At 40.4% G+C, this 12,638-nt stretch overlaps 1 protein-coding gene across 1 annotated transcript in view; it reads right to left on the bottom strand.

Moving 5' to 3' along the window:
• Positions 1-3,590: 3,590 nt before the first annotated feature.
• Positions 3,591-12,638, bottom strand: part of LOC101859632 — a gene marked incomplete in the record, with an annotated part of 59,716 nt that continues 50,668 nt past the window's right edge. Inside the window, 1 exon segment of the mRNA XM_013081714.2 lies at positions 3,591-3,900. Coding sequence (XP_012937168.1) covers positions 3,760-3,900 — 141 coding nt within the window.

Genomic DNA, 12,638 nt, shown 5'->3' with positions numbered 1-12,638 from the left:
TCGAAGTTCTCAACTACAGCAATTGTCAAATTCCTCCACAGACAACATCACTTACAACAACGTGTTTGTTATCAACACTTGATGTACATATATGATGCACTCATAATACAAACACAAATGCCACATCACAAGTAAAAAATAATCGGTAATGCTTGACGCCAGCGTAGCTGATGTTTGAGACAGTGAACAGTTCTAAAAATGAAATCACTACATCTCCACCCATATCACTGAGACATTGGCAAACTGGAGCAATAAAGCATCACAGATTCGAAAATTATCTTCTAGTGCATGTGACATCATTACTAAATAAGTGAGACGCGTAGACTTGAATTATAACACAAGTCTGTAGTGACAAAGATCGTACATAACACGATCCTTGACAGTGAGACATCATCAAAGAGGACACCATTCAAATTGTTTTTTAAAAACCCTCCAAAACAAGAACGAGACAGTATGAATGAAACGAAATAAAACATAATTAATTGACTAATTCCAGAATAGAACTGAGCTGTTACAGACTGACTCACCGTAGGTATACGTTACAACAGTATTACAGCTCGTGATTTGTTGGTTCACACATGTGTACTGCAACACGAGGAGCTACTGGCGTTTGTTTTGGCAAAATGTGGATTTTAAAAAATCACAAAAACATACGGCACCCTTCAGCGGACAAAACTCCAGTATAGAATTTGATAACCACAGAAATTGAAACATAGGCAAACACTGCCTTAAATGCTTCGTTGAAAAATTGAAATCGTTAAGTAAAAATGGTGAAATGGTATAGGTTTAACGCCCCTGTCAACACTACTAGGTTATTTAGGGGGCGGGACCTCCGAGTTAAACGTCCACCTCCGAAAGGACCGAACCAAAAGAGAAATCCGTGTACAGTGCCTTTCCTATGGACACAACGTCGGACCGAGCCGACGCTCGAACCGCGGAACAAGTAATCTCATGATTACGGGTCCGGTAGCCTAACCACATGGCCACCGACTCCACCTCATTTGTAAAAGCCATACTACACTTAGAGAAATTAAAACCTACCCAATAACTATTACATGTATTTTCAAAAGATTACAAACTTAAGGACAAGGTCTTGTTCATGTTTGGCACCACTTCCCATAAAACGCAAACATGTCATTGTTCTCCATATCGTGTTATACATGCTTTGTTAACTTTCGCGACATCAGCTTTTAAAAAAAAGATATTAACATTTAAAAAAAATTAAAAAAATAAAACTTGGTAATGGTAAGACTGACAAAAAGGAAGCTCATTTCCTATGACCTCTAAAGCCAGTACTATCAGAATACCATCGGGACATTATCACAATACTGATAGCATAAACGTCTTTCTTAACAATTATTGCTCATTTATAACGTATGGTATTTGTGTGTGTGCCTTTGAGTCTGTTTGTAACTGTACACATTGTATGTGTGTGTGTGTGTGTGTGTGTGTTTGTGTGTGTACGTGTGTGTGTGTGTGTGTGTGTGTGTGTGTGTGTGTGTGTATGTATGTGGTAAAACACAAAAGCTCTACATTATGGACAGTAAAGAATAATCTTATCTTCTTTTATTCCTACATAAAGTAGCATGCCATTTGAAAACTCTCGCGGATATTTTTATTTCTTTTTGCCTGGACTGTGTTTCATTTTTAAAGAGTTCATAATCATATTGTCAAAACATTTCTTTATTTATGGCCGGACCGGCTACTATGCACAAAGCTCTTATGACAGTTATTGAAGCTCCACGTAACTCAAATGATTGGTGGGCAAATTTATAGCTGTTCGGCTTTTACTTTACTCGCCGAAAAGTACTTGGTACAGCTCGCATTCACGTGTTGATGCATATATAATTATAGCACTTCTTAGCGTTGACAAACTAGATTCTAGAAAAGTACAACTTACAAGTACATGACAAAGAATTATTTCTGCATGGTCACTCCAAATACATTTAAGCGGTTGGGGTGGGGGGTGGGGGGTGGGGGTGTGTGAATATCTTCAGATCATACTCTTCTCTTTCAGATCACCTTATACTAAGTTACAGTTTTATATAAACACACAAAATAACATGTTTCTAAAAAATTCTTATGAAAATACACAGAAAAACATTTTTCTAAACATAATACAATGTACAATAAGAGGCAACATTCTTGTATACCCCGGAGGTACAATTAAAATGATGTGGGGCACTTCCAATGATTATGAGGGGCATTGTCCATCCACACACAAAAGAAAACAAGGAATTCCCCCCTCCTCCCGGTCCTCTTCCCTCCTTCCGCCATAACAAACAAACAAACAAACAAACAAACAAACAAACAAACAAGTAAAAAGAAGCACATCCACTGACTGATAAGCTCATCTCTCTGACCCAGTAAGCTATGACGTAAGCATGAGGTGCGATGTTCAATCAAGTTCAAAGTTCATTGGCCATTTATAAAACGTATCACAGTTCGCTTATTTTTCTACGGAGATCTCTCATCAACTGAAGCAATGATGGCATAGCTATAGAGTGACCAGCGACGAACCATCTCATCATAAGGTGGTTGCCTTTGGTTCTAACGATGTAGAGGAACGTTTTCCTCTCCTTCAAAAAGGAACCAATTCATTCACCAAAGATCATAGGCATCACAGTCTTTAAAAATTTAAACTTAAACAAAAACAAGAGGTCTATGGGGGTGGGTGTGGGTGGGGGAGTTGTGGGGAGTGGGATGGAGTGGGGAGTGAAGTGGGGAGTTGAGGGAGTGGGATCCCAAAATCCACTGACCGTGAGTCGTGGAACCTCAACACACCGACTGCAAACCTCTATAAAACGATCAAGTAAATATCCTCCTTCTCCCCTCCCCTAAAAACCGACTCTCTCCCTCTCTCTCTCTCTCTCTCTCTCTCTCTCTCTCTCTCTCTCTCTCTCTCTCTATCTCTCTCTCTCTCTGGCTAATCCGTGGCTCAAATCGAGTCACAAGTCTTGACTATGGCAAAAAAAGCAAACTACATTATTTAATATTCCGACAAAATCATGTATAGATGACCAGACCCCATTAAACAAAAAGAGTGAACACAACAAACAATAACACTCAAGGGCCTCAAAATGAGATGATAAACTATAAAGAAGAAACCTAAAGAAACGATTGTTGTTTACTTTTGTCTCACCAAGCAATTGGCATCCTTTCCCTTCCTCTAGAAAAAACGTAGGAAACTGGAAAAGTCTGGAAGATCTGATCTAATGAATGTTTGCTTCTGGGAAAAAATACAACAACAACAACAACAACACAAAGTACACATAATCAGCAGGATCTAAGATGACACATCAACAGAAAGACACGCATAATTTGGTTATCTTTCTACGTGTAACAAAATCAACCCCAACGCCTCTTTTTTCCTCCTTCTCGCTTTCCTCATCAGGCCCTGACCTTCTCCTCCTTTCGTTCCATCATCTTCTTATGTTCCCTCACTCATCTAACCATGTTCTCATCCTTCTACCAGTCCATCATCTGGTCCTGTCCTTCTTCTTTCCTTCTCTCATCTGGTCCTGTCCTTTTTTCCCCTTCATTCCGCCATCTGACCCTTTCCTCCTCCTCCTCTCGTTCTTCGTCTGGACCTGTCTTTCTCCTCCTTCTCTCGTTCCGTCATCTGATCCTGTCTTTCTCCTCCTTCTCTCGTTCCCTCATCTGGTTCTGTCCTTTTCCTCCTTTCATTCCGCCATTTGACCCTTTCCTCCTTCTTCTCTCCGTCCGTCATCTGTCCCCGTCCTCTATGTCACCTTCTCATTATCTGGCTATGACAGAGTTACTCCTGGATCTGCCCCTGGACCTGCGCGCCACGTCACCAGCTATGGTGGCCTTGCTCCCCCTATGCTCCTTCTGGCTGGTGTCCGGGAGTGGCGTGCCCGCGAAACTCTCCTCTAGCTCCTGGGGACAACAACGATTCACACAGTGTAAGTGGTGGGAAAAGGCGTCTGTGGGGTGGGGTGGGGGTGGAGTGTGGTGGGGTGGGGGTGGAGTGTGGTGGGGCAGATTTTTACTTCAGCTTATAGAAATTACAGCTATGTCAGATAACAAAAATGATTTCTCTTCATTTTATTGATTTTCAACCGATGACCATTTCTATAAACCTGGGAAAGTTTTTTTCTTTTCCTTTTTCAACCGACAACCATTTCTACTAATCTGGGGAAAATGAGCAAAGGGGTGATGGTGCGGGTGGGGAAGGGATAAAATATGTATTTTTACGCCCCCATTGACATAACTTAGATTATACAGAAATACCAAGATACTCGATAAAGATGTTCCCCGACTCAGGAATCGAACTAGGGTCTCATGTATGTCACAGACAACAGAAGGGCGAGGTGGACGGTGCAGTTTATGGCAAACTGGACATTCAGACTGGATTCATTGGGATTAAAGATAGTCGGCACTATCTCTCTCTCTCTCTCTCTCTCTCTCTCTCTCTCTCTCTCTCTCTCTCTCAGCAAGGGTCGGTGTAGCCTTATAAGTAAAACCCATTCGATCAAAACGATCAAACTACGTTTAACCATATCTGTCAAAAGTGAAAGAAAGCTGTAAATAGAAAGACACAAAATGACGTGTGAACCAATATAGGAGTAAAATCTGTCACGACAAGTGGAATCAAATTGTAAGAAAGTAGTCCACGTATACTTACACTCCAAGAATCCTGAAGGATCAAATGTACAGCGAGGTAGAGAGGAAGAAAAACAACATTTTATAGCACACATCTATGTACAGAAAACTTTCCTTATCGGGGAACTGTTAACATGTTTGAAATCCTGGCATTTTTGTCTGTAAAATTGTTCGAGATTGCGATTTTACAGCTTTCAGTTTGTCCAGAACACAGCGCAAACGGAGTGTAGCCAAGATATAATTAGAATCGTTGGAGTTAATTTCTTAGTAGTACAATGTAGCGCGCATGTTCTCAGGTACAAAGAAAGGAGTATAAATATCATATTTCTTTGCTCACTTTCAGTGATGGAATAGAATTGGTTCAAACTACTGATTGCCAATGATATTTTGATCTGATCAGGACTTAAGATATAAGCAAGCTATATCATCCTACCCTTTACTCAAATAATAAAAATTACCACCATGGTCCTGGTATCGCTATGTAACCAGAAGAATTTTCATCCAACAATAAGGAAAGAGTAAATGTGTCAATGTTAGAAGAGATTGGAAGACGACCTGGTAATACAGCAACATCAGGAACCATAATATTGATACATGCACACCACACAAAAAGCACACAAAGCATAGTAATTTAATCATATAATGTCATGGCTGGGATAAGTAGGGAAGAGGCGGGCTGGGGGGGGGGGGGGTCAGGTGGAAAGGGCGAAGGGGGTGGGGGGGGGGGGGGTAGTAAACTTTCATCTCATTAGCTCTTTTCTGTAAACAGCACTGACTCCTTAGCAGATGGAAGAACTTGTAATAGATTTATCTATTTGTGGAGAGCGTTGATGTTTAAGTAGATGCAAGTAATAGATGTGTTTATGTACAATACCCACTGCACACTGCCAATCGAACTCACCGGATTGAGTCGGGGGCAGTCATTTTTCCCTCGTAGATGGGCGCAGGGCAAAAGCTACCTACCATTTTGGCGCAAAAACAGCCGAATTCAGCTTGATACGACGGGGGCCTTTGTAAATCAAACGCGTTTGTTTTTCAAGGCTTATAGTCGACTTGCTCATTTTGTGTCAAAATGGTAGCTTTTGCCCCATCCATGAAGGATAATCTGATATGCCACCACTCACACCGATGAATCTTACTGGCAGTATGCACTGTGGAGTTCATGCAAGCTGTGACATCAGACAATGGAGAACAACTGAGCAAACTGGCGCCAGACATTGATAGGTATCAACAAGTGTATTTCTAACAGGGTTCAAAGCTGCATGGATAAAAGCAATTGTACCCAAGCGTTTGGTTGTGACACAAAAAAACATTTATTGCCCTCCTCAATGATGAGATAGACACAAAATAAAACCAACTAAACTTCATCACTAACTATAAGTTTAAGGATAAACTAACACTGTGCCAAACAAGTAGGGATTCTCATTGATATTGACATTGTTTGAGTGACGAAATGCACCTCATGGAATGAAATGTAGTCCCTGCATACGTTTATATTACACCAGATTTGACAAGAACCTTTCTGGCCACTTAAAAATAATTATGATGGAACTTGCGATCCATAAACGAACCATTATTCATTTTTTCTTTCTCAAACAGCTTTTACTAATTTCTTATATTATTCAGAGATCGTTTAAATTACTCACAGCAAGATAACATTAGACTTTTAAAAATCACCGCTAATTAAAATGTTTCGGTTCTGGAACAGGGAAAAAAATTGAGGAAAAAAGATGATTAAAAAACCCCCAGATTGCATACATTTGACAGACGGTTAGATGAGAGATGGACTGATCATGATATGTAATGGAAATGAAGTCAGAATGTAGTGAAGGATGGACAAAATATATCACGTAAAATATAAAGATATGAGAATCAATATATTAAAAAAAACAACCCAACTGACACATTCCGAGATGTGGCGTGAGACATACGTCATTGACCATTAACACTAACACAGAACGATCTTGCCTGGACAAAAACTATGGAAGATTTTCAAGAGAAGCTATATGTAATAACAAATCAAATGTTTGCCCGATTAATTTTTATAGGGGGTAAAGATAATAGACACACATATGGACAAGTAACACACATACATGTATTTCATTTTTAACTTGTCCGACTGACACAATTAATAATAACGATACGACAACTGGGAGTAAAGAGCCGTGGATAGAGGAACGGGTCCACTGCTTGCCTGCCACAAGCAATGGATCTAGCTACACTGTCAGGAACAGGAGTGAGGACACGGCGGAAGACAACAGACGACATGGGGATGTGATGTCTTCTAGACCATCAATGATTTATTTATAGAGGCACCAGCCATCCATGTCCAGGTGCTGTTTTAGCCTTGATGTCTTCTAATGGACCTGAACAAAGGCAAATCTGAACATAATATATTGTTCTAAGGTGAGACTGGGGAAATAAGGCACTTCGGTAGGGAGACACTGGGCACTGAATTAGACCCCTGACTTCTGGCAGATAAAGGTCACAATCTGTGTTCATAACATTTTGTTTCCAGGTACAATAAAGGCAGCGTTCAGAGTTTCGTTGTTACAGTTTTAAGTTCAAAGTCTGAGTTTCAAGTTTAGATTTTCTGGAAATAACAGTGACCTTGGGGGCAATACTGACAGTCTCTAACCTTGATCTATGGAATACATTAGAAAAGTGTTATCCATCTTGGAAGAGTCAGATTTAGAGAAATTTCGTCCAGACTGACATTTTGACCGCTCTGTAAACAGTTTAACCAGGTGACAGTTAACGATTAAAAGATTACTTTTGATATAAGTGACTAGTACTCCGAAAATTAACAGAAACGTTAAACAGAGAGAAAGAAAAGACAGCACAAGTATATTGGTTGAGCATATTGAATAAAGGCAAACAAAACGTTGGACGAAGGACAATATATGAAAACAAAGAAGAACAAAGGAGAACAAATAAGAGGTTACACAAAAGAGAGAGATTACACGGAATGGAAGGGAGGAGCCTAAACCTAACACGTTTTGAACAGACAACTTTTTAGGGTGTTTATGGAATTAAACACATAGGAGAGCAGAGCCAGGTTCTCATAGCGTTGGGTAAATGTTACCACAGCATTGGGTAAATAATACAATAGCATAGGGTAAATGTGGAAATGTTATATGATAAGATGTTCTAGCCTGTCCGCATGTACTTACGCCTCTATAATCCTGTATGTGGGTGGGTGGGAGGGGGGGGGGGTTACGATACAGAAATGTAACACTTCAACTGAAGAGGCAACCAATGCAAATGTTGTGTGACGAGTTGTGTGTGTAGGAGTAGGAAAGTGTAATGCAAGAAAAACTGGTGAATAGATGGATGGATGGGTGGGTGGATGGCTGGATGAATGAATGGGTGGATGGATGGGTGGGTAGATGGGTGGGTGGATGGATGGGTGGATGAATGGGTAGATGGACGAGTGGATGTATGGATGTATGAGTGGGTGGATGAATGGATGGATGGGTGGATTAATTAGACAAACTCAGATTGTATACATTATTTAATGGACGGTAAGTGGAGAAAATGTGAGATGTAATGAAAACGACCTCAGAATGGAGTGAAGGATGGAACACAAAGTGTATCACAGAAAATGTACAGATATGAGGATCGATCAATAAAACGACAAATTCCGAGGTTTGACGTAAGACATACGTCACTGGCTGTTATCACTGACACGGAACCATCTTCGCTCATACGACCTTATGCAGTTGCGAGAGGCGCCGTAAAACCTTACTTAAACTAAACGAAATAGAACCATCTTGACCGGAGCAAAACTTAGGAAAATGTTCCAAAGGCGGTAGCAACAAATCAGTTGCTAGCCAGATCTTTTTTTTTCAGACAAAAAGGTAAAGAAGTATATTAACAAGTATATGTATTTAATTTTTGACATTTATTGTTTCTGACACTATCAACGATAAAGATACGATAACAGGGAGTAAAGAGCAGTGGATCGAGGCACAGATACACTGTTTGCTAGAAGACACGCGCCTGGCTACACAGTCGGGTGCAGGAGTGAGGGCACAGCGAAGACAACAGACAACATGGGGATGTGTGACGTCTTCTATAGGACTGTCCCGTGGTTTTATGCACCCCGCATAATTTAGCAAAATTTGATCATTTTTTGAATAATTTCTGATTACTTTCCTTTATCATTCTTTGTTAAAATTAACAGAATCGCATAATTTCACATTTATGGGCCCAGTTTGCATAATTTCAAAAAGTTTCTTGCATAAAACGACGGGGACAGATAGGGTCTAAACAAAAGCAAATCTTAACATAATATTATGTAATGTTCTAAGATGAGTGCAGGGACATAAGGGAGCCTCGACGGGAAGACTCGTCTACCGAGACAGGAAGTAGACTCCTGACCTCTGGCATATAAAGGTCCCAATCTGTCTTCATAACACTTTGTTTCCAAGTTGAACAAGAGTGAAGTTCAGAGTTTAGATTTTAAAGTTCAGAGTTCAGCATTGGAGTTCAAAGTTTAGATTTTCTGGAAATAACAGTGACCTTACGGACAATACTGACAGTCTCTGACCTTGACCTAGGGAATACTCTAGAAAAGTTTTATCCATCTTGGAAGAGTCAGAGTTAGAGAAGTTTCTTCCAGTCTGGTATTTTTTTTACCTTTGTGTTGACAGTTTAACCAGGAGACAGTTAACGATTAAAAGATTACTTTTTTTTATATACAAGTGAGAGGTACTGGGAAAGTTAACAGAAACGTTAAACAGAGAGAAAGAAAAGACAGGACAAGTATATTGACAGAGCATATTATTGACTAAGGGCGAACAGAACGTTGAACGAAAGACAACATAGGGCAACGAAGAAGAACAAAGGAGAACAAAGAAGAGGTTACACAAAAGAGAGAGATTACACAGAAAGGAAGGGGGGAGCCTAAACCTAACACGTTTTGAACAAAGAACTTTTTAGGGTGTTTATGGAATTAAACACATAAACACATAGGAGAGCAGAGCCAGGTTCTCATAGCGTTGGGTAAATGTTACCACAGCATTGGGTAAATAATACAATAGCATGGGGTAAATGTGTAAATGTTACATGTTAAGATCTTCTAGCCTGTCCGCATGTACTTACGCCTCTATAATCCTGTTGGAGGGTGGGTTTGGGGGTGCGATACAGAAATGTAACTTGAGCTGATGATGCAACTAACGTAAACTTTGGGCGAAGAGTTGTGCACGGAGAAGCATGAAAGTGTAATGCAAGAAAAACTGGTGCATAGATGGGTTAGTGGGTGGATGGATGAGTGGATGGATGGGTGAATGGGTGGATAGATGGATGGATGGATGGGTGGATGGATGGATGGATGGGTGGATGGATGGATGGATGGATGGATGGATAGATGGATGGATGGATGGATGAACGGACGGTTGGATGGATGGATAGAAGAAAGGGTAAAATGAAAGGTCCTGTTAAATGTCTGTTGCCTGTAAAAGAAACTGGACAGAAAAGGCGGGTATACAAAATCCAAATTTCAGAATCATTTATCAGATTCAAAGATGGACTAAGATATAATACCCTTGAATATAAGCGAGGATAGACGAATGTCTGACAGCGGAACAAAAGCCAAAATGATGAGAAAGAAGACCTTTTTTTTACAAAAACAGCTGAGATAGCGTGCTAGCTTCGTGTTCACAAAGACAAGCAGGCCTTTTCTTTTACTTTACAGAATTTTTCGAGCCGTTTGCCGATCTTTATTTTAACCTGAAACCAGATTGACGTCAGGCGAAAACCACGCCAGTGTTTTTAAAAGTTTCTCCAAAGCTACAGGAAAAAACCCATTCGCTTCATTAATAATTTGTTTACAGAAGTTATTTTGGCTTAAAGGAAAAATCCATCAAAGTCACATTTTAAGAAAGTGGAGAAAATGGAAATTCAAAGTTTGAAAGTCCGTAGCTCATTGTGAGTTTAGCATTTTGTTTACTTTACACAGCTCATGATTAAGCGGGCCCATCCTTTGGATCATTTGCGGAGAAGAAAGTTCAAGTTTTCAAGAACGAAACAAGGAGAAAAACAACTCTTTAAAAATGTGACTTACAAATCTGTTGGGTTTTTTTTCTACTGGAGTCTACAACATTGCGCAACAATGAAGTGTGTGTGTGTGTGGGTGAGAACCTACATATGATCTTTACATATGTGACAGTAGACAGCAGCACAGTAAACAACTACACAGGATATCGACATCTCAGCGAGTTGTCCTTTGTCATGTGGCACATATTATTTTGGTCAACTCTAATAGCCATTACACACTAAACAAAAGTATTTCTAGCAATCTGCATATCACGCTAGTAAATACATGTGTGTCCATCTCCACTAACTATGGTGTTGGGACCTATGTAGCTCTTGCACATCACAGTAACGCCAAGCATCACCTCGTGAGAGACATTGTACAGTGAGCCATTAACAAAAACAAACTGAAGAGTCCGAAGAAGAAAAACAAACCGAGCATGGTCACAAAATGTAAATTGTGAGAGTATTGATTTTAAAAGCTTTTAGACTCACAACGTTATTACTGTATTCCTGCCATTATATTAATATGTATATGAATATTGTTAGTTGAAAAAGAAGTCAAACAATAACGGTCAACCACCAGTTAAACAGGAATGAAGTTAAGTTGTGAGTCTACAAGCTCTTAAAATTGACACTCTCACGAATTCCAGTTTGTGACTATGCCCGTTTATCCTTTTGACCCTTAAACTAAAAAACTAAGAACTCTGTTTGGAAGAGCTTTGGGTTTACTGTGATCAGATCGCCGCTGGACGCTTCGCCTTTTGCCGTTTGGGAGCGTAGAAGTCGGCCCATATGTTTAGTCACTTCTATTACACAAACACTCGTACAACCAAACATGTGATTTTTCTAACATCTAGCTTTGTGCTAAATGCAATAGAACTACCAACGATACATGACCTCACACTGTCTCAGGTTAGTGATACACGACACATCCCGACACCAGCCAGCCACAAGCCCTGTATCACACAACCAGTAGCCCAGAAGCAAAGCCATAACACATCATAAATGTACTCGTTTGTTCGTTCGTAGCGAAAACGCGCGGTTACCCAAAGTAAATCTGTGTTGTTGTACATTACAAAAAGGACATTGCGACAGCCGAGTTGTAACGTGCGCTTATCCTATAAAGTTTCACAGAAGATTAGGACAGCGACTGTAACATACACATAACTTCCAAAGTTGCGTTGTGCAACAATTTGTTTTATAATCCTCTTCTTACAGTGTTCTATATTATGTTCGTCCCACGATCCCCTCGTTACGTTTTTCTATACGTTGTCCAACAATCTGTATTTGAGACACCTTACATGTCGCCATGAATGCTTTCTATACTTGATAAACAATAACCGCCTCAGACATCAGATAGGCGAAAGCTCTTTTTTTCTCGTGGGGTACATGCGTACATAATCTAAATCAAAGGCCTAAAGCTTACCAACTGCATAGTCTCAATGCTTCCAGACAGGAAAACGTTACAAATCTCGGCTGTCGGACAAATTCTACACAATAAACAGGTGCCCAACAAGTCTTCATCGCTGCAAACGACTACAAACCCCCTCCCCCACGCCTTCTCCTAACTGGCAGCTATGACTGTCATACATGTTGTATAATATATAGATCTACACACGCAATGCTATGATTTATTGTGGCGTCATGCCAAGGCGAGTAACTATAAATGCGCGTATAGTTTGCTCACTCTCCGTCACACGGAGTCCCGCATGTCGCCATATGACGTCACACTTCCGGCGTCCGAGCCCGAGGACAGAGAGGGTATTGGCGAAAACATCTGAAACACGTCACATACAGACACTACATTTGTGGACATCTGAAACACGTCACATACAGACACTACATTTGGGGGAGGGGCAAGGGAGGGGAGTGGGTATGGACATATGAAACACGTCACACACAGATACCACGATTGAGCACAGTACATTTGGGGAGGGGTAAGGGAAGGGGGGAGTTTTTGGTGGGGTTTTTTG

The sequence above is a fragment of the Aplysia californica genome, unplaced genomic scaffold (assembly GCF_000002075.1).
Source record: "Aplysia californica isolate F4 #8 unplaced genomic scaffold, AplCal3.0 scaffold00143, whole genome shotgun sequence".
NCBI lineage: Eukaryota > Metazoa > Mollusca > Gastropoda > Aplysiida > Aplysiidae > Aplysia > Aplysia californica.
Note: the sequence above shows the minus strand (reverse complement) of the source record. Positions and strands in the feature narration are given on the sequence as shown.